Source organism: Sebastes fasciatus, chromosome 20, assembly GCF_043250625.1.
Source record: "Sebastes fasciatus isolate fSebFas1 chromosome 20, fSebFas1.pri, whole genome shotgun sequence".
Taxonomy (NCBI): Eukaryota; Metazoa; Chordata; class Actinopteri; order Perciformes; family Sebastidae; genus Sebastes; species Sebastes fasciatus.
This window is the reverse complement of record NC_133814.1, coordinates 12,058,767-12,081,715: the sequence shown is the minus strand read 5'-3', so window position 1 is coordinate 12,081,715 and position 22,949 is coordinate 12,058,767. Positions and strand designations below refer to the sequence as shown.

At 40.7% G+C, this 22,949-nt stretch overlaps 3 protein-coding genes across 6 annotated transcripts in view; all 3 read right to left on the bottom strand.

The window, feature by feature from the left end:
* ift140 (intraflagellar transport 140 homolog (Chlamydomonas)) overlaps nt 1-3,133 on the bottom strand; it is a 28,132-nt gene extending 24,999 nt beyond the window's left edge. The window contains exons 1-5 of the mRNA XM_074619258.1: nt 3,000-3,133; nt 1,584-1,751; nt 735-956; nt 315-436; nt 47-177 (exon numbers count right to left, since the gene is read on the bottom strand). Coding sequence (XP_074475359.1) covers nt 47-177; nt 315-436; nt 735-956; nt 1,584-1,733 — 625 coding nt within the window. The 5' untranslated portion in view covers nt 1,734-1,751; nt 3,000-3,133. The remainder of the gene's footprint in view (nt 1-46; nt 178-314; nt 437-734; nt 957-1,583; nt 1,752-2,999) is intronic.
* Nucleotides 3,134-4,031: 898 nt separating this feature from the next.
* Nucleotides 4,032-12,364, bottom strand: telo2 (TEL2, telomere maintenance 2, homolog (S. cerevisiae)). 2 transcript variants are annotated; one of them, XM_074619259.1, is made up of 21 exons: nt 12,239-12,364; nt 10,687-11,058; nt 10,327-10,604; nt 10,141-10,209; nt 9,498-9,645; nt 9,282-9,384; nt 9,134-9,202; nt 8,896-9,037; nt 8,619-8,755; nt 8,396-8,481; nt 7,464-7,565; nt 7,290-7,378; nt 7,111-7,202; nt 6,801-6,917; nt 6,604-6,675; nt 6,309-6,479; nt 6,132-6,223; nt 5,923-6,022; nt 5,665-5,729; nt 5,259-5,374; nt 4,032-4,682 (listed from the first exon to the last, which is right to left on the bottom strand). In XM_074619259.1, exons 2-21 carry the CDS (start codon nt 11,025-11,027, stop codon nt 4,561-4,563), a joined length of 2,511 nt encoding a protein of 836 aa, XP_074475360.1. In that variant the 5' UTR covers nt 11,028-11,058; nt 12,239-12,364; the 3' UTR covers nt 4,032-4,560. The 2 variants fall into 2 exon arrangements, with proteins under 2 accessions (XP_074475360.1, XP_074475361.1); XM_074619260.1 differs by having other exon boundaries at nt 7,464-7,550.
* Nucleotides 12,365-14,248: 1,884 nt separating this feature from the next.
* Nucleotides 14,249-22,949, bottom strand: part of rab11fip3 (RAB11 family interacting protein 3 (class II)) — a 35,469-nt gene continuing 26,768 nt past the window's right edge. For 2 of the 3 annotated variants that reach the window (XM_074619003.1, XM_074619005.1), the window contains 9 exons: nt 22,069-22,206; nt 21,029-21,064; nt 20,808-20,901; nt 20,316-20,560; nt 19,739-19,820; nt 19,502-19,639; nt 19,171-19,326; nt 18,900-19,040; nt 14,249-18,114 (listed from right to left, as the gene is read on the bottom strand). In XM_074619003.1, coding sequence (XP_074475104.1) covers nt 18,001-18,114; nt 18,900-19,040; nt 19,171-19,326; nt 19,502-19,639; nt 19,739-19,820; nt 20,316-20,560; nt 20,808-20,901; nt 21,029-21,064; nt 22,069-22,206 — 1,144 coding nt within the window. In that variant the 3' untranslated portion in view covers nt 14,249-18,000. The remainder of the gene's footprint in view (nt 18,115-18,899; nt 19,041-19,170; nt 19,327-19,501; nt 19,640-19,738; nt 19,821-20,315; nt 20,561-20,807; nt 20,902-21,028; nt 21,065-22,068; nt 22,207-22,949) is intronic. The other variant, XM_074619004.1, reaches the window with a different exon arrangement.

Genomic DNA, 22,949 nt, shown 5'->3' with positions numbered 1-22,949 from the left:
CAGCAATATACTTAAAATGCTGCACACAACAAAAAAAGTCTCATACCATCTGCAGTGCTGACGTAGAAAGCGAGTCCCTCCTGTGGGCCCATCTTGAGAGGTGCTCCCTTCCAGCTGAACATGTCCAGAGCACTCTCATCTCCGCTAACTGATGCCCGAGCCAGCATCGCCACATCGCTGTAAAATGAGTTAGGTCCTAATATCAGCAACGCAGCATTCAGATCAAGAGGGAATAGTGATATCACAATGTTTTCAATATTATCTCACTGGCAAGAAGAACAACTGCCTCTGAGCAGTGCGTCCTGTTTACTTACTCCCCAGGCGTGGCCGGTCTGAAGATGCAGCAAGTTAGAGGTTTGTTGTATTCATGCTTCACAAGGTGGTTTCCTTGAAGTCTCCCTCTAGCATCTACCTTCCATACTGCTAGCGCTCCAGTCTGTCATTAAATAATTAAACTATATTTAAGTTAAGTAAGTAAGTTCAAATGGTTTGCATCTGTCCACACAATTCATCCAGTTTATTTCTTGATTACCCTGCTAGGGCTTGCACCAAATATGCCATGTTGTTAAACCAAACTTGGTCCAAGTATTCTCAGAAAAATGCAGGTATATCATGTATGGAAATCAGGCCCACCAGCATATCCACCGGCTATGAATGCATGAGTATGTCGATATGACATGCACAGTATATATATGCAAGAGTGCCTGTTTAAACAATCATTGCAATACACTCACCTGATCACCAGTTACTAAGCGGCTGCCAGAGCTACTCCACTCCAGCAGCGTGATGCAGGCTTCATGTGTGCTGGGAAGGACTGCTTGACCTTTGGAGGGGTATGTCAGCAGCACTACCTCTCCATTCTCCCAGCCCAGCGCCAACACTGGCTTTGTGGGATGCCAGCGCAGCACTGTGAGCTGGTGAGGACGTTCCAAATGGTGGCTCTCCACATACTCTCCCTGCATTCAGACAGGGGTGAAGTATATATCAACAGACTGCTGGCCATAATCGACAATGCCAGTCATCCTCTGCACGCCATCATCACCAAACAGAGGAGCTCGTTTAGCGGCAGGCTGCTGCTCCCCAAGTGCTCCACAGACAGACTCAGGAAATCCTTTGTCCCCCGAGCCATCAAACTGTACAACACCTCTCTAGGGAGGGGGGGGGGGACAAAGGAGGACGGTCTGCAGGACAGATAATAATGCACAGTGCACTTTCATAGACTAAGCTACTGGAGTTACCCTGCACTATACTCATTTTTAAAAGTCTCTTCTGCACTATATTCACTTTTTTTAATAGTCCTGTATCACAGCTGTTACCCTGCACTATATTCAGTTTTAACAGTTTTCTTCATCTCCTTGTATTTTTATATCTGGTATATTTTTTTGTACTTTGTACTTCTAACTTTTTTACTGTCTTTTTACTAACATGTTTTGCACTATGGTACTGTGATGCTGAAAACTTGAATTTCCCTCAGGATCAATAAAGTTACTATCTATCTATCTATCTGTCTATCTATCTATCTATCTATCTACCTATCTATCTATCTATCTAGTATTGGTCTTTCTTTCTGTGCCAGTGTTTACCTGCTGCAGGTAGAGGTCTACATTTCCTCCCCCAGTGGTGGAGTTGCTCGAGGCCACAGCCAGTACAGGAAGAGCTGAGTGCCAGGTCAACTGAGAGGGCACATCACTGCTTTCAGGGGCCTCGATACGGTGGTCAAAATACACCGCCATGTCCCCCACTGCTCCTCTCTGGATTTTGAGAGAAGAAACAGGGGATGAGAATTAGGTTTAGGTTCAGGTGACTTTATTTGTACCCGTAGGTAGATTTGTTTTGCAGCAAAAATAGAGGATGGCATCCGTATTGACAATAAGGTAGAGCACAGACAAGAGACAGACATACCAAAAACATGACAATGAGTACTCAATAGGCTTACTGGGATCAGGAAAAAAAGAAGGCCACAAGAACAATATAAAAAAAACAAACACAATAAAATGAGAAAAAGGGATAAACTTTCAATAAATATGTGCACTTTAAACATGCACTATCTGCAACCATCTTGGACTCTCACCACTGGCGCACTTTACACTTACTTTACACTATACATCCTATATACCACTTTATAGACTGCACATATGTACATATTACATTTATTTATTGCACATACTACATGTTTTTAATGACAGACTGCACACACTATGTTCACCCATTCACTCTGTATCTTTTATATCTCTATTATTATTGTCTCGCACCAACAAAGCCAAAGACAATTCCTCGTGTATACCCCTTACACCTGGCAATAAACACCTTTCTGATTCTGATTCTGATTCTGATTATTGTTTTTATAATTTTTGTATACCTTTATACCTCTCCTGTGTTTCACTCTGTTTGCTGATGTTGCTGCTCTGACACCTGAATTTACCTCCGGGGATTAATAAAGGTTCATCTCATCTTATCTTATCATATCATATCATATCTTATCTTATCTTATCTCATCTTAAAAACTGCTAGGACTTATTAAAATGAACAATTGCAGCTGGAACAAAGGAAAGGAACTAGGTGGAACCTCCAATATTATACATAATGTTGCATTCTTTGATTTCACGTTTTTGTATTTGTTGTGCAGCTTAATGTCTTACTTAGCTGTCTTGCTAATTGGTGTTGTAAAAGCTTGGTAATCACTAGTTAACTCTTGAACGTCCCCTCAAACAGCATCCAATGATCCCAAATGTCTAATTTCACTTTATATTTAGAGGCAGTTGACTTAGCTAACTGAGTAATGTTACAGATAAACAACGTGGGCTTTAACTTAGCTATGGATTCACCACACTAGTTCACACTATCAGCTGCCATTACTCAGTTATGTGACTAATGCTTAAGTTAGCTTTAGCTGCTAGCATTAGCTAAGCTAGGTGAGCTAGCCAGAGTTAGCATTCATTGGTAGCCCTCGCTGCTGTAACATGAAGTTAACCGCTCTGTTAGATTATCTGAAGACAAACCTCACTGTCGTTTTCTTCAGGTTAATGCCAATTTACTTGTTTAATCAAGAAGAAACAACTTAAAACATCGACCGTCACTTCCAGTGTTGTTGTGTTGTGCAGCCGAACAGCGAGGGCAAAAAGCGTCTCTCCCAGTTGCCCCTGACAACCCCGAAGGCGGGACAGGGGGAGGAGTTACGGAAAAGAACGAACACAACCCGAGTCGTTGTCGGAAAACAACGAACACAACCCGAGTCGTTCGTCGGAAGTCGTATCCGGTCTAATCTCACCAATATAATAATATGCCAGTTCATGTTGTTCCCACAGTTTCTTGTCAGCTAATTTAAAGTGATTTTAATTCCATTGAAACTAACACAGTTCACTCTACAAATATGTGTACAGGAACTGTTGATATTCAGCATAAATAATAATAATAATAATAATAAATAATAATAATAATAAATAGAGTCAAAAGAAGTTTCATGGTGCTCAAATTCATTCAGAGTTTTATCAAAAGAAAAATGCAAATGTGCAGATTGCTGGATTTGATTTGATGTTGTAATTTGCTGGTTTTGAGATGTAAGTAGCCTAAATATTTCTTAAATAATTCAGTTGCTGATCAATTCCAGGTATGGGTATTTCAGACAGACTACTTTTTATACTTCCTTCTATGGTTCATATTTTGTTACACTTTGTTTAGCTCTTTTTTTTTTTTTTTTTACTGTGTTTGCTGATGCATCTTGTTTTTTGCACTATCCCCTTTGCTGCTGTACACTGCAAATTTCCCCACTGTGGGACTAATAAAGGAATATCTTATCTTATCTTATCTTCACATCCACAAATCTAAATGGAATTTGATTGCAATCTCATTCTTATAATATTGTATTTTATTCATGTTTTCTATGAGCTGTTCACTGCTGCCAAGTGCAAATCAATCATAAGATTATCTTCTGTACTTCCTGACCTACTTTACAATACAACAATCTGTATTGACCGCAAATAATGCCAAGGTAATCAAGTCAAGGCCACTACCAATAAAACTACAAACAACTGTATATTTAAAAAAATGTTCCATTGTTCAGAAAAATACAGATGAACACACGTTTCATTTATGTCACAGGAGGGAAGTAGTAGTAGTATTTCCATTATTTGTGAATTCACGTGAATATTCACAGGATGTCCTCTGCAAACAAACAAGAGATGTGCCAGTACAGGAAAGAGGTTGAAAAGGATATCCTCATAACTTACATTTTACTCATGGACAAAAATGGCATCCTATCCTCCATTCAATCAATATTTTATCTGCTTCATAAATCATACACAATATCTTCATCTAAACAATACAGTGTGTTGAAATGTTTGTGTGTGCGTGATTTAGTTATGCAGAAAGACATTGTGCCCTCCTTTTTTTCCCACTGGTTGGATGTGTGTGTTCTCAGGATATGAAAATGTGTCGGCAAATATCCGGAACATCGCTTCCATCGACCTCGGGGCTCGGCGAGGACGACACGGAGGTACGGTGAAGCCCGCCCTGCGTCGGAGACACAATCAGTATTTCATTGTTCATTGTTGATGCTGCGGATCATGACTCCGCGCTCAGCGCTTGTTGATCTTGTAGCTGTTTCTTCAGGCTCTTATCCAGCAGTACCAGACTCTGTACAGCCAGATTTCGGCAATCTGCGTCAGGGTCTCCTTCGGCCACATCTGTGGATATTAACGACACAAAAATTATTAGAAGCAGCTACAGTATAATTAAAAAAGCAAAATCAATCAAATTCACATAATCCTGGCTTTTTCTTTTGCTTAATTAACAATTTTATGTGGAAGAAAAAAAAATGTCATTCAGCTCCATGTCGGGTCACTGCAATGTGAAACTACTTTTATCCTCAGGGGGGATAAAGAGACATCCAACTGTTGCTGAGCCAATCACGTCATGGACGGTGGTACAGGACATCCTTGTTCCTCATCTACAGTATTTCCCAGAAATGCTCAATCCAGCTGTGCATGTGTGTGTGCCGTGCGAGTTTGTGTGTCCCTGACAGGATCACATTATGCAGGTGCAGCCTCAGACCTTTTGTGCATTTACAAGAATCATGTGTTTTAGAGTTAGTCTATTATTAGTAACATATAAACATTGTATTGATTTATTCATGTGTAAGTACTGAATTAAATACTTTGGAAATGTGGCCCTGTAATAACAGAATTGGAACAAATGCTTTGCCCGACTTTCACCGCATAAGGACAAAGAGGAACATTGGGAACCAGTTTTTTTTTTTTTACCTGCCAGCCAAGTTCTGGTCTCAAACAGCTGATCGCTGAGGTCCACCAGCAGGTTTTGACTGGGCATGCTCAGAAACACGGAGCAAACGGCGAAGAGGACGCCTCGTCTCACCATCCTTTAACAGACAAGATTCCAGGTTACAGCTTGGACTGAAATAACAAAACACCCTGTCCATCCTGACCTTATAGAGTCTCTTCAGGTCTATTGTTATTTATTGTCTGACTGTTTTAACTCTTCATTAACCATGTGAAAAAAAAACATGTTGCTAGGAAAAGACTAGCCATACAGTTACCTGATTAATGTTGAGCCTGGTTAGTTTTTAAATACTACATTATAGAGCTGTTAACAACCACAACTAGCTTCCTCAGATTCACTGTCTAAAACACTGATATGCATCATACTTACTGGTCAGCATGGTAGCGCACCGCCCACACAAAGTCCAGTAAATCACAACCCATCTGTGAAGCTATCTGCAAAAAAAAAAATCATAGGAATCTCATAGGGGTGGATGGATGGATGGATGGATGGATGGATGGATGGATGGATGGATGGATGGATGGATGGATGGATGGATAGATAGATAGATAGATAGATAGATAGATAGATAACACAATAAAGTCACATTGTGACCCTCTGATAGCATGAATAGATGGATAAAATTACCGGTGCATTGACTGCTAGATGCATGAAGAGGCCCAAGGTGTGGATCAACCTGCCCAGTACGAAATGGTCACCGCCCAACAGGTCAAAGGTCACCTGAGGCCTACCAGAAAGGTGTTACATATCAGTTATAAAATATTCAACTGTACACTGTAGCATAAAAACACGATGAGTGTTGAGCTTTGAAATTTGCACAAAAGAACATCACTTACTTGTCATAATTGCTGAGCAGAGGAAAAAAGAAGTGTCCAGCAACAGGGGCGTAACGGTTAGGGGTGGCCTTAGCTGGAGGTTGCGTGGCACCCTGTAGCACGAGAGAAATTATTGAAGAGCTTTTTCGGTAAATACCAAAAAAAAGGCAGGTGAATATACCGGTCTACTTTATTTACCTTAGTGAGGTATTTCGTCTTGCTCTGTATCCGCTTCTCTACGACTTGTCGCCAGTGAACGGGGTTGTCACCGGGGTATGGAGTCAAATCAGTGCACGCAGAAACACCCAGAGATGGGTTCCTCTTTTCAGTGATTGGCTTAGAGAGCTCCTGCGCTGCCAGAGCAAGGACCTGAGAAAACCAAAAACAACGAACAGCCTCGTGATTACGCTTGTGGGGCGATAAATCAAAACAGTTCAAATCGAAGTTTATTTAGCGAAGGCACTATCAAAAGTGGAGAAGTGGTTGTTTTCACCTCCAAGATATCGAGCCGCTGGCGAAGACTGTAGTTCAAGGAGTAAAACTCTGTGGTCAAATACTGAGTCACCTATCACAGAAAGGAAAGAGACATTTATTTAAAGCAGAAAGAATGCTTAAAAATGGCGATAAAGCTGTGAGGTAATGAACACATATTTTGATGTGAAAAGGTAGAAACTAAAGTGATGACCATACAGGGATAGAGTCGGTGACGGTGAGCGCCACCATGGTCGCCTGTCTGAGTCCCAGGAAGCCCTTTATGGTGTATTTATCCTCTATGTGAAGAAGCACTTTGGTCAGCTGGACACTGATCTGAACAAACAAACACAATGAACTGTAGTGTGAAAAGTGATCTGTAAGAACTAGAGAATATATTCAAATCCCTGTACTACAATCAGTAACAGCAAGGTAAGGAACAACACCTTCTGTCACTGTGTCAGTTTAATGATAAAGAATTAGAAATAGACTGAATGTGAAGCACTGAACATTTCTGTTGCTGTCATACCTCTCTGGTTGCAAAGACGTTCTTCCTCACCAAACCCTCAGCGACCCTCAAACTGAGCTCCATGCGCACCGGGTCCTCAGAGGATATTAAAGCTGGGTGGGTCGACAGATAAGAAAATATTAGAGCTGGAGTCGGTAGCACAGCTTTTAAAACAAGAGGTGATCGATAAGGAGCCATACCTTCCAGACAGTCTCGTAGGTAGCGGGGCGGGGACGCTTTATTTAATTCCTGATCGCCAGACATATCGTACGGCGTGAGCTCGTCGTCGCTGCACCAAGTGAAAGATTTGGAGTTAACAAAGACACTTCCCACAGATACATTCAGTACAACAGAGATGAGCTAATAACACTTACCTGTCCAGGTCGGAGTCTGGGTCAGTTTCGGATTTCTTTTGAGATGTAGATGGAGTTGTTTCACTGGTCTCTTGCGGAGAATTGACTCTGCGGATGACAGACCTTCTCTTAATATAAAACCAATGCCTACAAATATATAGTGAGTGAAGTTTTATGGGATTTGGCCCGTTCATTTAAACATAGTCATTATGTCATTTGAATTTTAGTTGCCAAGATTAAACACAATATGTGTCTGTGGGAGTTCATTTTTCTCCACTGCTCTATTAAACTGCTATAAAACTGTTTGTAGTTCCTATTAAACAGACAGCAGATTCTTACATTTGAACTATGAAATATCAGCAACACAATGTAGCAGATGTAAATCTGTATTTTTAGCTGTACATATCGCCCACAACCTATAAAAATAGGGATAGTAATGCTTGGTAGTTTATAATGGTAAGTTGTTTTGTCTAAATCTTGCATAAAACTGACTTTTTTTCCTATTTAATAGGCAAAATACACATAATAAACACAACAATATGATGACATGACAGTATCAACTCACAACAAGAGAAAAAAAATAAGGAAAACACTTGGATGAAAGAGAATTAAAAATAAATAAATAACAAAAGACTGAAATATACATAATGAGTGTATTTAATATTTTATATAGTCCCACTCTTCACTAGAGCTAATGTTTTTCCATTTCATGTTGTGTTCTGTGCTACATTTTTGTGGTTTGTAGCAATTCGTTTTTTCCAAAAGAAAATTGGAAAAATTGGCTTTGCAATGTATTTCTTACGAAACTTAGCTTAACTTAGTTTAGCTCTTGATTGAGCTTTGAATATAAATATTTTACCCAACAGAATAATTGCATTAAACTGACAGACTTTGTTGCATATCAGTTAATAGTCCTCAGAATTCAACAGTTACAGAGATGTAAAGAGACTTACCCGTTCACAGGCTCGGCCTCTGGCTCATCATCACTTATGGGAGTCATCAGAGAAAGCAGCTCTTGAGTTTCCTCGTCCTGATCGTACTACAACACAACACGACACAAACTCAGAAACAGGTCCTCAAATGGCATTTCAATCAAGCGATGAATCAAATATTTTGAAGCCAATTAGGCTCACTAAGCATTGTGTCTTGCAAATTAACATATTTTACCGACTGTACCTCAAACTTGAGCTTGGTTTTATTGATATCCATCCGAGAGCTCAGGCACTCTCCCACCACCATGCCCATACGCCGGATACGCACCACGCTGCTGTCCAGGTGGCTCTGCATGCCGCCCAGCATACACTGAAGTAACTCTAAAGAGAACAGGCACACAATCCACATCCTTTATTCTTTAATTTATATGATCATATTATACATAAGACAAAGGATGTGGAGCCATAACCACTTGTATTTGCACTGTTGGTTTACTGAGAGATTCATTCTTATTTTGTACCTGAGCGGAGCTCCTGTAACTCAGAGTCTCTCAGCAGATTCACACTCAGCAGTAAGGCTTTGCTGACATACAGCTGCTGCTCCAGAGGTGTGTGCTTCACTGCACTGGGGTTAGCCCAGGCCTGGGACACAGACCGTAACACCTGACAACACACACACATATACACATGTCAAAATCATCAATATATACAGTATATAACGTGATATCATTTGACTGTTGAACATCCTAATGCACTCACCTGGATGAGCAGTGGCCGGCGCTCCCTGTCTGCTGCGAGGTAACCCAGAACAATTCTCAAGACACGAGTCTGGGGGAAAAAATGCATGCTTTATATGATATTTATAAGATTATATGTTTTACTGTCAGGCTGCAAGTTATCTTCTTACCTCGTACTTGTACTGCAGTAACAGCAGTTTATGAGTTATGACAAACTGGGCCTTTTTATTTGTTAACACTAGATTGCCGATGATCCTGCCCAAGGCATCAGGCCTGAAAAAAAAGAGGCAAGAGACTTAAAAAAAGGCAGATAGAACACTGAAAGCTAGAGGTTCATATAAACTGCTAGCTGTTTAAATGTGTCTGTTCCCAGTCTTCCACCTTACCCGCTGACAGCCTGCACCAGTCCAGTGAGCACGCTCTCCATCCACCGCTGTGGAACGTTCTCCAGCAGCTTCCAGCAAACCCGCTGCAACACCATGTCTGAGCGCGTGCACGCAGACAGCCGAGGAGCCAGCACCGCCAGCACCAAACCTGTAGGTAGAAAATAAAAAAAGCAAGAGGAGGATTTAAAATGTATTCTGTGTCACTACGGACCCAACAATTAATAACCAGGGGTCCATTCATTTCCTATAGAGTTGAAGGTGAATTGAATTTCATGGATGGAATCAAGATTGTGTAGAGCAATTCAAAGCTTCTCATTTCATTAAATTTATCTGAAACAATACCAGCTTCGAGTAATGATTATTATGCTTATTCTTCCCATTAACCAATTAATTTGAAAATCATATTATTTAATTTATTATTATTTAATTTTTGTTATGTTTGTATAGTCTTCATTTGAGCAAAATAAATAAATACAAATTTGATTAATTAATTAGCGAAATTGTTGTTGATTGTCAATGAATTGTACAAAAAATTTAATTAAATTATGCTCTGAGTTGCATTTATAATGGGGCTTGTTGGTAACATTCAAGTTTGTTGTCTTACATATTATTACCACTATGTAATTTCACTGAATAAACTCACCACTATGGCCCTGGATACACACTTTTCCAAGTGTCTGAGCCACGAAAGTCAACGAGCAGTCTGTGCCATCTGTTGTAAAATAATCAGACAAATAGACGGGAGGAGAAATTATCATTTTGATATCGCAGCAATAAATCTTTGACATAAGATACATGCTGGCAAAGAGTTTAAAAGTTGTTCCCTCGCCTTTGAGTGCTTGGCAGGTCCGCTCCAGGGCAGTGAGCATCTCTGTGGCCAGCAGTGGGTAGTACTGCTGAGGAAGAAAAAGAGGCTTGTTTTTGTGGTGTAACCTGTTGGCGGTGATGTCCGGCAGCGCCACGATACGTCCCAGCAGAGTCTCTCGGAGCTGGGGGGAGTCGGAGGGACCCGTCTCCAGACAGTAGGACCACAGCAGGTCAGCGAGTCGACCGCTCTGGAGGAACCTCTCGGTGATGCTGACCAAGTGGTCCAGATTTGTGCTGGTTCTGTGGTGGAGAGACAATAACAAGAGTTAGTGAATAGACAACATGATGAACACGCCTCTTATCCAACACCACCACCACCCACCTCAGCTCTCCTATTCCCTCCATCAGCACCAGCAGCGCCTGCTCTGGAGGGCCTCTGAGGAACAGGCCGTCCCATAACTCTGTGAGCTGGGCTGCTGTGAGGCTGGTCAACCAGTCAGCCTGGATGTTGCTGACGAGGAACTGAAGGGTTCGGGTGAAGTGAGCTCTCCTGAACTCCGCCCGCTGAACTGGAGTGGTTTCACTCTCTGGTCCTTCATCCAGGTAGGAGTGGAGTGTTTGAAGAGTGGCGATGATGTCTTTGGTATCTGTGGATGTAGTGAGGGTCCGGAAACAATGGGCCACCGCTAGGCGAACCTCAGTATTTGGGGCAAGGGACTCCATCTTTGAAATGGCAACCACCTTGTTTTACATCCTAAACAAAAACATTAAAAGGACATTTCATAATGAAACAATTGTGAATGGTTTCTACCAAGGTAACTTATGTATCTGTCTCCACACAGAAACCAACACTTCCCTGTTCATAAGAAGATTAAAACGACTTCAAAATACAGCAGCTGTCAATGAAAATAGATAAACACACAGGGAATGAAATTAGCACCTGCCAGCTGCCAAATACTGTTGGCTGTGGCAGGTGAAAATTTCAGGTCACCTGCCACCATGGCAGACAGGTTAGGTTATATTAAGAAATATTATTTTAAAAAAGCAATTCTAAAGCCTAAATTAAATATATTATAACACTTAGCAAGTAACCTAATTGAAATTTCTTTGGAATTACTGCCAAATTTCCCAAATATTTACCTATACATCTATTGAAAATGACTTTACTATAAACATCATTTAATAATTATATTCCGCTTTTTCCCAATAGCTGGTAATTTATTTAATACATTTCCAGGAAAAAGAATATAAAGTTAGTTGATATGCTTTATTTCCATGTCTGCTGATAAATAGATGATAATTAGCAAATAACTTATTTTAAATTTCTTTAAAAAAACTCCCTGAATCATGACATTAGCTACCAGGTTACATTTGTGTAGACAATAAGTCATATAAATGGTGAGATTTGTGCCTGATCATAAGTGTCTTCTATTAGTTTTGGTTTTGGAGGTAAATATTTGGTAAATATTGGGGTAATTTGGCAGTAATTCCAAAGAAATTTCAAATAGGTAACTTTCTAATTATCTCCTAATTACCATGAAATTTGCAGACCTGTAAAATGAAGTGTTACCAAATACAGTCATGTATTAAGGTTACATGATATATTCCATTATTCTACAGTCTGGTACCACTGACTCAGTGTTTACAGTTTTAAAACCTAGATTTCAGAAGTGGCAGACAAAAATCATGAGTTCCTGGTAGAAATGTTCAGTGACCTGCCACAGTGTCAGGTGTGGAAAGAGGTTAATTTCAGACCCTGTACACACACATGTCTCTATTGGAGTGTATTAGCTTCATCTGTTAGCCTGTCAAAACCTCTAAACTAATCCGCACCTGAGCATTAATTTAACAACATAACACACCTTTATAAGGCTGACATGTTCTACAGTCACTGTGACATTAAAACGTTAGAGGTGATTTTGTGTAGTTCCTACTGTCAGTTTAACATGAACATCCCGCCGTGTCGCTCTGCTTCAAGCTTCATGCTTCGCTCTCTGTGTGCTCCATCAAAATACGTCCGATGTGGTGAGCAAAGAAGGAGAGAGAGGGGACAGTTCCGGGGGACAGTCTGATCCGTGAGGCATTCAAGAAGACAACGTTTTTTTTGTAACACTTTTGGATGCTCATTATGTCATAATCATTTATACAACAATTAACAGATAAACTAAATGGATCATTATTCGCCCAGTTTTAGCGCACAGCTAGGCACTTAATAATTATGTGTTATTTTATTATTTATTAATTAATATATGTATTATTATATGTATTATTATATGTATTATTATTATTATTATTATTTGTATTATTATTATTTGTATTATTATTATTAGAAAAGATAAGATAAGATATTCCTTTATTAGTCACGCATTGGGAAAATTTTCATTTTTTCATTATTATTATTATTATTATTATTATTATTTGTATTTATTTATTTATTTATCCATCTATTTATTTATTCATTTATTTATTCATTTATTTATTTATGTGAAGTAGAGTGTAGTTGTATCAGCCATTTAATAAGTAAAGGCTGCTCATTTGAGCTTGTTGACTGGCAGCAGAGGATAATTTACAAATTGATAATTCCCTAAAACCATTTAGATAATTGGATTATGACACATCTTTTCTATTATAAGGAATCCATTCTACTGTGCTTATATATTGATGTTATAGAGTGTTGTTAATATTGTTAAAGGTACACAGTCATTTTAATTTATTTTATTTCACTTGTAAATAATTTTTTATTAAGATTATATGCACTATACTATCACAATGTAAAGACTACAGTGTTACATTTTAAGTAACCTATAGCAGAGTAGGATTTTCATGTTGCTTTGGGAGCAAGCTGTGCTGGTTTATCATGATATAACACACATTGTGATTGTATAGTGATATAATCTTAGTAAAATAAACTTACATGTGAAATAAAATAAATTAAAATGTCAATAACACCAATATCTACACAATTATACCAAAAGTATAAAGGATTCCTTACAATAAAAAAAAGTGTCATAATCCCATGCTCTAAATGGCTATAGGGAATAATCAATTTATAAATGGTCCTCTGCTGCCGACCTGAGGAATGTTCAAGGTGTGGATGAGGGCCCATGCAGTACATACTCACAACCTGCAGGTGGGGCTGATCGGTTGGAGGCAGAGGGACCCAGTGTCAGGTATCTGGTGAACTGAAAAAACAATCATATGGAGCTTGCACATGGACCGGGAAATAATGTTTAGTGCAGAAACTTGTCAGAGTAGAATAAATCTTACTTTTAAAAATATTTCCATTTGGAATACATTAATTTATTTAATATGTAACTGTAAAAAAAAAAAAATGATTACTTTGAATTACTAACCTGGGGCTTGATCAAATACTTATAAAAATGGAAATCCCCTAAAGCATCACCTTTGATTCATAGTGAGCTGGTAACATGAGAGAACATGCGTTAACACCCAGAGCTTATTTCTGCCAAATTAAAGGGACTGTTTGTAACTTTCTAAGCATATAAATGTACCGGGTCGGGACACATGCGCGCTCGCATTCTCGCGTACTCGCTCCACCTCTAGACATGAACGCGCGCTCACTCCACACTGCAGAAGAGTTGGTTTAGCTCTGAGAATATCTAGTGAATGTACAGTGGACGTTTGTGCAGAAATAAATGCTGCAGCTCCTCCAGACCAACAGAGGTTTCCCGTGTCTTGTGAAGTGACGGGACTCTGCTCGTTCATGTCTATTTAGAGCGAGCACAAGCGCGAGCTCGACGCTGACTTTCGTTGATTTCACGGCCACAGGTGTCGCTGTTAAGAAGCATTTCTGAAAGTTACAAATAGTCCCTTTAACAGTGTTAGCAGTATGTTTGGTAAAATCAATTCTGCTGCTAGAATCTATACAATACATGCAAACACATGGTACAATGTAAAAACAAATGAGGCAACCAAACACAGGGTCATTTTATTCCATTTATTTTTCTAATCTTACTTTCACTGCTTACCTTTAAATTGTTCTCTTTTTACAATGACTGAAATTATATTTCCCCAGTAACAATTAGGATTAGATCATTCGGGGAATCTTCAAAAATAATATACAGCTGTAACCAATACTGTTATAATTTATACATTTATCTTTGAAAATAGGAATAAATTTAACTTTTACAATTTCTCTTTTCTACAATATTCTCTTTTTAATCTTCCCATGTCACGTAATGGCAAGCCATGCACTACTCCAGTAGTGATGTTTGTGCCTTGAGCAAACTTTCTTTGGACACTGGAAGTGAGCGTGAGAGAGAGAGAGAGAGAGAGAGAGAGAAAAAGTTCACAAAAATGACAATTCATATTTACAGTTTAGGTTTTTCATCGTTATAATTTAACAAACTGACAGTCACGTGGTCAGTGCTTTCCCCAGGGCTCATCATCAGGTTAGTCGAGAGGCAAAGTTTGAGACACAGAGGCACAGTGTTTAGACTAGCAGGCCAGTTTTATGTTTTCTTTCAGGGCGAGCTCGGAGTCGGTTGATTTATTAGAACAAGTTACCAAAAGATCACAGACCCTGATAAGATAAAATTATCAGTTTAAAGTTGAAACATCTGTCTTTGGTCATTTTGAAAAGCAAAATGGAGTAATTTGGTGGTTAAAGTGCAGTCACCTTCAGCTCTGCTAAAAGGGAATGTTTAGTCAGCTCTGTGGTCTCGCTGTCTTGTTAATCTGTTGCCGTAGTCCCCAAACTATCTGTCAAACTCAGTAAAATATGAAGCAGGGAGAGAATTAAGTGTAGTATAGCCTGCTGTGTTCAAGTGTCATCCCATTTCTTGTTTTAAATCTGTTGGGGCAAACCTCCTGCCACACTAAAAGGCAGGAAGCTGAACTCAGCAAAGCCGTGGTATGAGGTTTTAGGTGTCGCGTGTTGACATTGTGAGGTCTCACAACTCCACTAATGGAAATTATAGCATATGATTTCTCAGTCAAAACATAGGACTGAATCAGAGATACACAATAAAAATCGGTGTTTTCCATGCAGGACCATCTGACTCCATCTGGGAAGACAACAGTAGAAACTGCAGACTCTGCCATTATGTCTAACATCACAACCCTGAGGAGGTCATAGCGACGTCAGCATTATGGAAGAGCGCCACGACCTCAACAAACCGAGCAGGTCACATTCAAGCTTTCGCACACGACGGTCGAGTCACCCAAAGACAAATGCTTTAAAACATTTCTCCCGAAAATCAATAAATTCTCCCACCAGAATTAATCTCCTCTCCCCCTTGTGAATTCAAAAAAAAATGTACAAAGATATATATATATTCAGCAGAACAGATCACAGAGTGTGAGTTGTCGTTTTGTGTCAAATGATGAATAAATATCGGCATGTGATTTCAAAACAGAAAAAAAAAAAAAGAAAACAGATACTGTACACGCTACATGCTAGAGAAGAATACAGGCAGCTGTCTCTCAGCATAAGACGAGAAGAAGAAATGTTCTTTTTCTTCGGACTATAAAAATACCTAGAATCTAGAATGAGTGTAGAAAAAACTTTACATGTACAAGTCATTTACATCCAAGGCCATTTTTTTTCCCCATGGAGTGGCAGGTGAAGGAGAGCAGTGACGTAGAGGTGAAACAGGGTGAAAAATAGGAATTCTTCCTTAGCATATTGGTGCAGAACGCCATGCTGTTTGGACAAAAACAACCTTCCCTGCAACTAGAAATCCGTCAAGACGTCTGGCAGGTGTTTTTTACGTCCAGTTTCTGAGTCCAAACATGATGGCTGCGAGGTACCGATAAGAACGGCATCAGTCCAAAAACAGTCCGTACATCTTCGAGAAAGCAGATGTTGCTTCAGCAGAGGAAATAAAAGAGCAGGTTTGTTTCATCTGCCCTCCACCAATGTCCACTTTCTTTCAAAGCATTATTGCTACCAAAGTCCGCCATGTCTCTTCAGCGATATATATATATATATCTGGTCTGGAAAACCATCAAACTGGCCGACAGCCAGCAGAAAAAGCTCATCTGTACTCCTGATGGCTGAAAAAATACAATATGTAACTAAACTCATCTTAAAGCATGGCTGCAAAATGTAGTTTTCTTGAATAATTCCAATTCGATATGACATTAAAATTAGCGTTTTTCTTCTTCACCAAAACTATCATCATTTATAAATTGATCCCTTCACAATAAACATTTTTTTTTTCTATCAACAAAACAATAATGAAATCAAAACTTAGTGCAAAGTACAACCATTTGATTATTCACATACAACTTGTCAAATGCATTTTTACCGACAATAAATCACTTGTGCAGCGACAAAAAAAAAGGTTGGTTACCTGGATAAGCTTGCTCCCCATTACTTTCACTCAGCAAGAGAACACTGGGGTCAGGTGGGCTGTACTATTAGAAAAATAATAAAATAAAATACACTACAATTCCCAGAATCACTCGTCACGTTTCCCTTCATGCTTAGTTCAAGTGTCTGGAGAGTTTACAAAGTGAATGTGTCAGTGTGAGCAGGTTATATTTTGTCAGTTACAGTACCCAGATCAGTTTGAGTTATTTCATATATTTGTGCCAAGGAGTGATGGGAAATGTAGTGTTTTTTTTCCACTTGAGGTTTCCAGCCCACCTGAGCTCCGGGACCCTGTTTCATTGTAAAAAACAATAAATGAGATGAAGCAAATCATAAACCACCCAGTTCCTTCATTTGGGACATTGAAGCTTATATTACTCGCAAGTGTCACCAAGCTTTTTCAAAACCTTTAAGTAACACTGCGCAAAAAAAAATGTCAAACACCTCACACACTCACACACACACACACACACACGCACACACACACACACACACACACACACACACACACACACAAAAACCCTCCGGGCATTTCTCATCCTCGACCCCTTAGAAACGTCCCTCACTTGGGTTTCGCTGGAAAGAACTTGGTTAAAAGGACAGGACACACGGTTATAGGGACCGGTAGGCAGCACCGCAAACTTTAAAACACGTTCAATTCAAAAGAGGAAGCTGCCGCTCCGATCTCCTGCCCAGCGCTTCATACGGCTTTGTGATTAAAACACGATTCAGCCTGGTTCAGGAGATCACATCCCACATCCCACATACCACCATCATCATCCCAGTTAACACTTCACAGACTGAACTGAGGCATGTATGGCATGCATAATCAATGAATACTTGGATCACCTTTCATTTAAGGCCTTTCGGTACTGTAGAATCGTCTGATTGTTTTTGTTTTTTAACTCAATCAAACATTGACACTTTGTTTTTGTTTTTTTGGGGAAAGATTTTCTACTCTTTGTGATACTGACCCTCTCGCACACATTTACACATTCACTCAGTCGACAGGGGAGACTCGGGTCCCTCTAGCCAAATGCATGGAGGTCACCAGGACCCAAGTGTACTCAGGAGGGTTAGAACACATACACTCACATATAAGCACAGACTCAAAGGGATATCCAACTGAAAATTGCTTAGTTTTCACTGATAGCCATGGACTTCTTAGAAATCTTAATTAAATCCTTTTTGGATGAGTTGAGTGCGTTGTTGTTGTTGTTGTTGTTGTTGTTGTTTTCCTACCAAAATGATGTCCGAATATTTTTTTTACATCCTCTCTTGGTAGTTTTCTTTTAAGTCTCCAATATTTTTTAACAGCCTGAGGAGTCACTGTGCGCTGGCTATCTGGCTGCATGGCATCTATTTGACCTCTAGGATGGAGGGGTTGCACTCCATGATGGCCACGATGATCTTGTCGATGTAGTCCTGGAGCCTGTAGTTGATCTCCTCCTGTTTGTGGACGGCCTCCATCAACTAGAAACAGAAGAACGGACGTCAGTGGAGACACAAAAGTGATAACACGGAACAACGCTTGCTTAAAAAAGGGGTGGAGGTTTTATATCATTCTGTAGCTTCCCAGTGAAGCAAAGCAATGTACCGCGGTGTGGACACCATGTTAGTTTGGATCAGAAAGTCACACGATAACACAAACAAACAAACCGATTGATGCAGCGGTAGACCAGCAACTCCAGTGTTCTGCGAGGTAAAATGACTGTTTTTGTGAATGGAGTCTGGTGGCTTTGAAGACGGCGATAGAATAGCTTTAGTTCCCCATCGCAAAGGGCTGTCTGATGGCGAGGTAAAGAGGTGAAAATATTCTAAATATAACGTACACTTAAACTGATGATTTTTTTCTTTAGGTGGCTAAAATACATTTTTCTGCTGCTCCCGCCCACAGCCGCTTAACCTCGCTGTTGTATCACTCTCTTCAAAGCCACCAGACTCCATTCACAAAAACAGTAATTTTATCTTGCAGAACTCTAGAGTATACATACAACCCCACTTCAAAGAGTCCAGACTAACCCTTTCAGTTATTTCCAAACTTGGCACAGCTAACGCTATCAATAGCGTTCACAATGTTCATAACCTTGTTGAATAGCTGACTTTGATAACCTACGTCACTGCTGTTTGCTAACGGACGTTTCCATTTGAAAGAAAAAGGAAAAGAATGCAGAAGGATCCGTCCTTTAAATTCAAATAAAAAGGTGAACCGACGAGGAATGTGTTTCACGGCGTCTTTCCTGTTTTCTAAGACCTACCTCTACACGAGACACGTTGTTGATCTCAGCAGCTAGAGAGTCGGAGAAGGAGGCCGACATCAGGTTCTTGGCTCCCTGGATGCTCAGGTTGATGATCTGGCCGTTTAACTCGTCGTTCTGCTCCTTCAGGGTGCGGTTGTCCTGGAGGGGTTAAGTCGAACATAACGCATCGTAAAAACAGTACAGGGCCGGATCGTACATCATTCTTCCGTTTCAAAACAGTCTGGTTAGAGTGATAGAAAGAGAAAACACAGCAGAAAATTGAGGATACCTGTTTGAGTCGTTTGATCTCTTGCTCCAGCTCAGCCTCGCGGGTGCGGGTCTGATATTCCTGCAGCCCTGCTCCAGGTGTGCGCCCTCTCTTCGCTTCGGCCTCCAGTTTGTAGAGCTGTAGGTGCTCCAGCTGTTTACGCAAGTCTTCAATGAGCTGAGGTACAAACAAACCACAGATATCAGTTAGTAAAGTTATTAGGAAGCAAAAACACTTGGTTCATTTAGACAGGAACATTAGACACATGACTGAGATGTTGTCAAGCTCGACGCTCTGTTGTATTTTGTACGCAGAGTGCTGTTTATTTTGTACATAGAGAAACCAGACCCACCTCCTGTGTTAACTCCTTCTCCTTCTGGCTCTGGTGGCGCTCGTGGCTCAGCTTGTCAGCCATCTTCCTACGGGACTCCGTCTCCTCCTCTAGCTTGTCGCACATGGCTTCCGTCTCATCCTGCAGCTTCCTCTTCTCCTGGAAAATTAAAAAACAAAAAGGTGAGGATGAAGAGGAGTGAGATGAGAAATGGAACAACGAAGGCAAACCAAGGAGATGAGTCATCGTCGCTCTCACCTCCTCTAGCCTCTCGATGTTTGCTCGAAGACAAGGAACGCAGGACCTCAGCTCGCTGTTCTCCTCGTCCAGCTGCTGCAGCCTGAGAAACAAAACGCAAATTCACATCAGAAACCTACAGTACAGCCACGAAGTAACAACTGAAGCTGTTTGTTGATAGTAAACAGCGCTATACCACAGGGAAACAGCTTACATTCAGTGGCAGATTAGTGCCAGAGGGTGGCAGTGTAGAGCCATGATCCATCCAACAAACAACATGTGAACCACTGACATCATGATGAACAAATGTGTTTTTGATATACCATTAAATCCAATACAATAAACACCAAAAAGCATAATCTTCTCAGGGTATCAAACACTGACTGATTTTGTTGTAAATATCCAGTTAAAAGTATCAAAAACATTTAAATAGCTGGTGTCAATTAGATCTTATTTCTTGTTGTTTATAGGCATTTGTTACTCATTAAAATGATATACACAGGGACAAAACTGTGCTTAATAAACCAGGCAGCATGTGCAGACTTTATACATGCTTCCATCAAAGATACTGTAAACATAAGCAGTCTTTTCTGCTCACCTGGCCTGCAGGTTTTCTAGCTCCAGCCCCCTCTCCCTCTCCAGCTTGATCAGGGCCTCCTTGTGACGGCGGGTCTCCTTCTCTAGCTGCTCGTCGGCTTGGAGCTCCTGCTCCTTCAGCTGCTCCTCCAGGGCGTTGGCCCGGTGCACCAGGTGAAGGTTCTCCTGGCGTAGCCGCGTGTGCTGCTCCCCCGACGACTCCGACTCCTTTTCCAGCTCCGCCACTCGACGCTCCAGGAGGAGCACCTGGGAAAAAGCGCACGTTTTAAAAGGTCAGTGACACGTGTAAGAGTAATCAACTATAATGCATTAACAGTACTGATGTATCTGCTGAAATGCCAATATGAAATGCTCCCCTCTTGCTTTAACAACTACTGTAACAGGTGGAAACTGTGGAAAGCTCGCAGGTATGAATGTCCGTAACCAGAGGGATGTGAAAAAGCAGGTGTTGCTGAAAAAGATGAACTTCCTTAACTGACAGACGAGCTCTCACCTTGTCTGTGATGTCGTTGTCGGCGAGCTCCAGGATGTCCCGCGTCAAGTCGCTCATAGTGTCCAGCGTCATCGAGCTGTTCTGGAGGAGATGTCTGCAGAGAGGGAGAAAAAAAACTAATCCTTAGAGCCAGTTCCCATTTGACAAATTGATGTTTTTTGTATGCCAAACATAACCATCTATAACAATCACACTGAAACCAGAGCAGCTGTTTGGCTTACCTTGCTACTTTCTTGCTGGACAGCCTCTTGCCAGCGCTGGATGGGGAGACAGAACAACAGGAAGAAGGGTCAGGAAAAAGGGTCAGGAAGAGGGAAAAAGGATAAAGGAAAGAGACACCATCTCCTGGTATTTGTTCCTCTCTCTGGTAGTAGAGGAGCCCCACAGAAAATGTTGAGGTGGTTCTTTACTGATAAATCACTGAATTTTCATTGAAACTAAAGCTACAAGATATTCACACATCACATCACAGCAACGCAAACACAACAGCATGTATTAACAGTGTCTAACAAGTGCTGATTTAGGATCAGTTTTGACCTGTGACCAGCATTACAGAAACTTTAAAAAAAACTAAAGTTTTAAAGATTTATAAATTTCTGAATCATGCCCTTTTTGCAAATTCAGTTACTGAACACATCAAATAGGATTACTAAGTTTCTGTAATACAGCTACTGGTCAGTAATCCTGGATCAGCAAGTCTGTTACGATAAAAAGCAGGCTCTTTGGAAAGCTTTACTCCACTACCGGCAGTCATTCTGCAACAACTCAAATGAAGCATGAGGACAATGACATGGAGAAGCAGAAAATACTCACCTGTGATACCTGGGCTTATTGTTTTATATATTTGTACAATCAAGCTTATTTTTCAGATGCGCAAAATGTTTATTATGCATGAGTGACAAATCATAATTTGTACAAATGGTAAGAATGGGAAGGAAGCTGGCTATCGCCGTCTAAAAAGTGCTTCATATCCACAGAGAGTTTTTCCATCAATGATTAAATACTAAATGTGAAATATTAACACACTGCAACTCGCACACAAAAAGAGAGGATTTGGAAGAGTGGGCTTAAAACACACCCACAAAATGAACCACAATGGATGTGTGAGAGTACAATCTGTAACGTAACATAACACCATGTTGATGCCAGTCCAACACAGCATGCACACATCATGAGAACATGCATGATACTGTGATCTAATCAGCACTGCAAACACATTCACACAGCTTGTAGTCGGAGTGGGTTGTGAATGACTAGTTACCTAGTCATCTCTAGGAAATTGAGGCGCGTGGAGAGGTCCTCGAGACGACTTATTTGTTTGTGACACTGGCTACAGAAAAAGTCCAGCGCCTCCTCCCTGAGGAAGCTCTGAAAGCAGTCAGGGAGAGGAGCAGGTGCACTGGAATAGAGGAAAACAGGGGAGGAAGAAGGTGGAGGAAGTAGTGGTGAGTGACGGACAAAGAAGCGGGGGTGAGCTGAGGTGGGACAGGAGCACCTCTGGGGGGCGGTGCAGGGCGGTGTTAGTGAAATCCAACCACAGGAGAAGTTTGAAAGAGCAAAGTGTGAGTGAGAAGGAGACGTGAGACAGACTGCAGTGTGGCTGTGATTTGTTTTTTTGGATAGTGTAAGGAGACAAAACATTCTCAGAGAAAGAACTGATAAGATTTTCTTTCCCTCGCTACCAAACATTGTTGTTTATTCAACCTTGGCATCTTCGCCGCGAGCTCAGAAAACCTACAGAATGGTGACAGTTAAGTCAAATAAATAAAAACAACAAAGGAAAAACACACAGCTGATCATTTCACTGTCTGTGCCCCTCTCCTCACATAACCTCTGCCAGCTGATTGTTCATTCAGGGAGCGAGTCAGGGTCTGAATTATGCAGCGCGCTGGCACAGGTTCCTGTTTATGTAGGCAGAAAACATGGCGGGGCAGACTTTGAATGAGTGTCACTTGGTGGTCATACGCGCTGTTGTACTGCGCCGTTTTTTCTCCCTGACAGCGTGAAGGATGACTCTGTTAAATAATGCTCAAAGCGATGCGTGTTTTTGTGTAGAACAGAGGCAACCCAGCCGTGTTTTCGTGTAGTCAAAGCGCTGTGATATGTAGATAGATAAATGTGGGGGCGTGTGTGTAGGCAGCA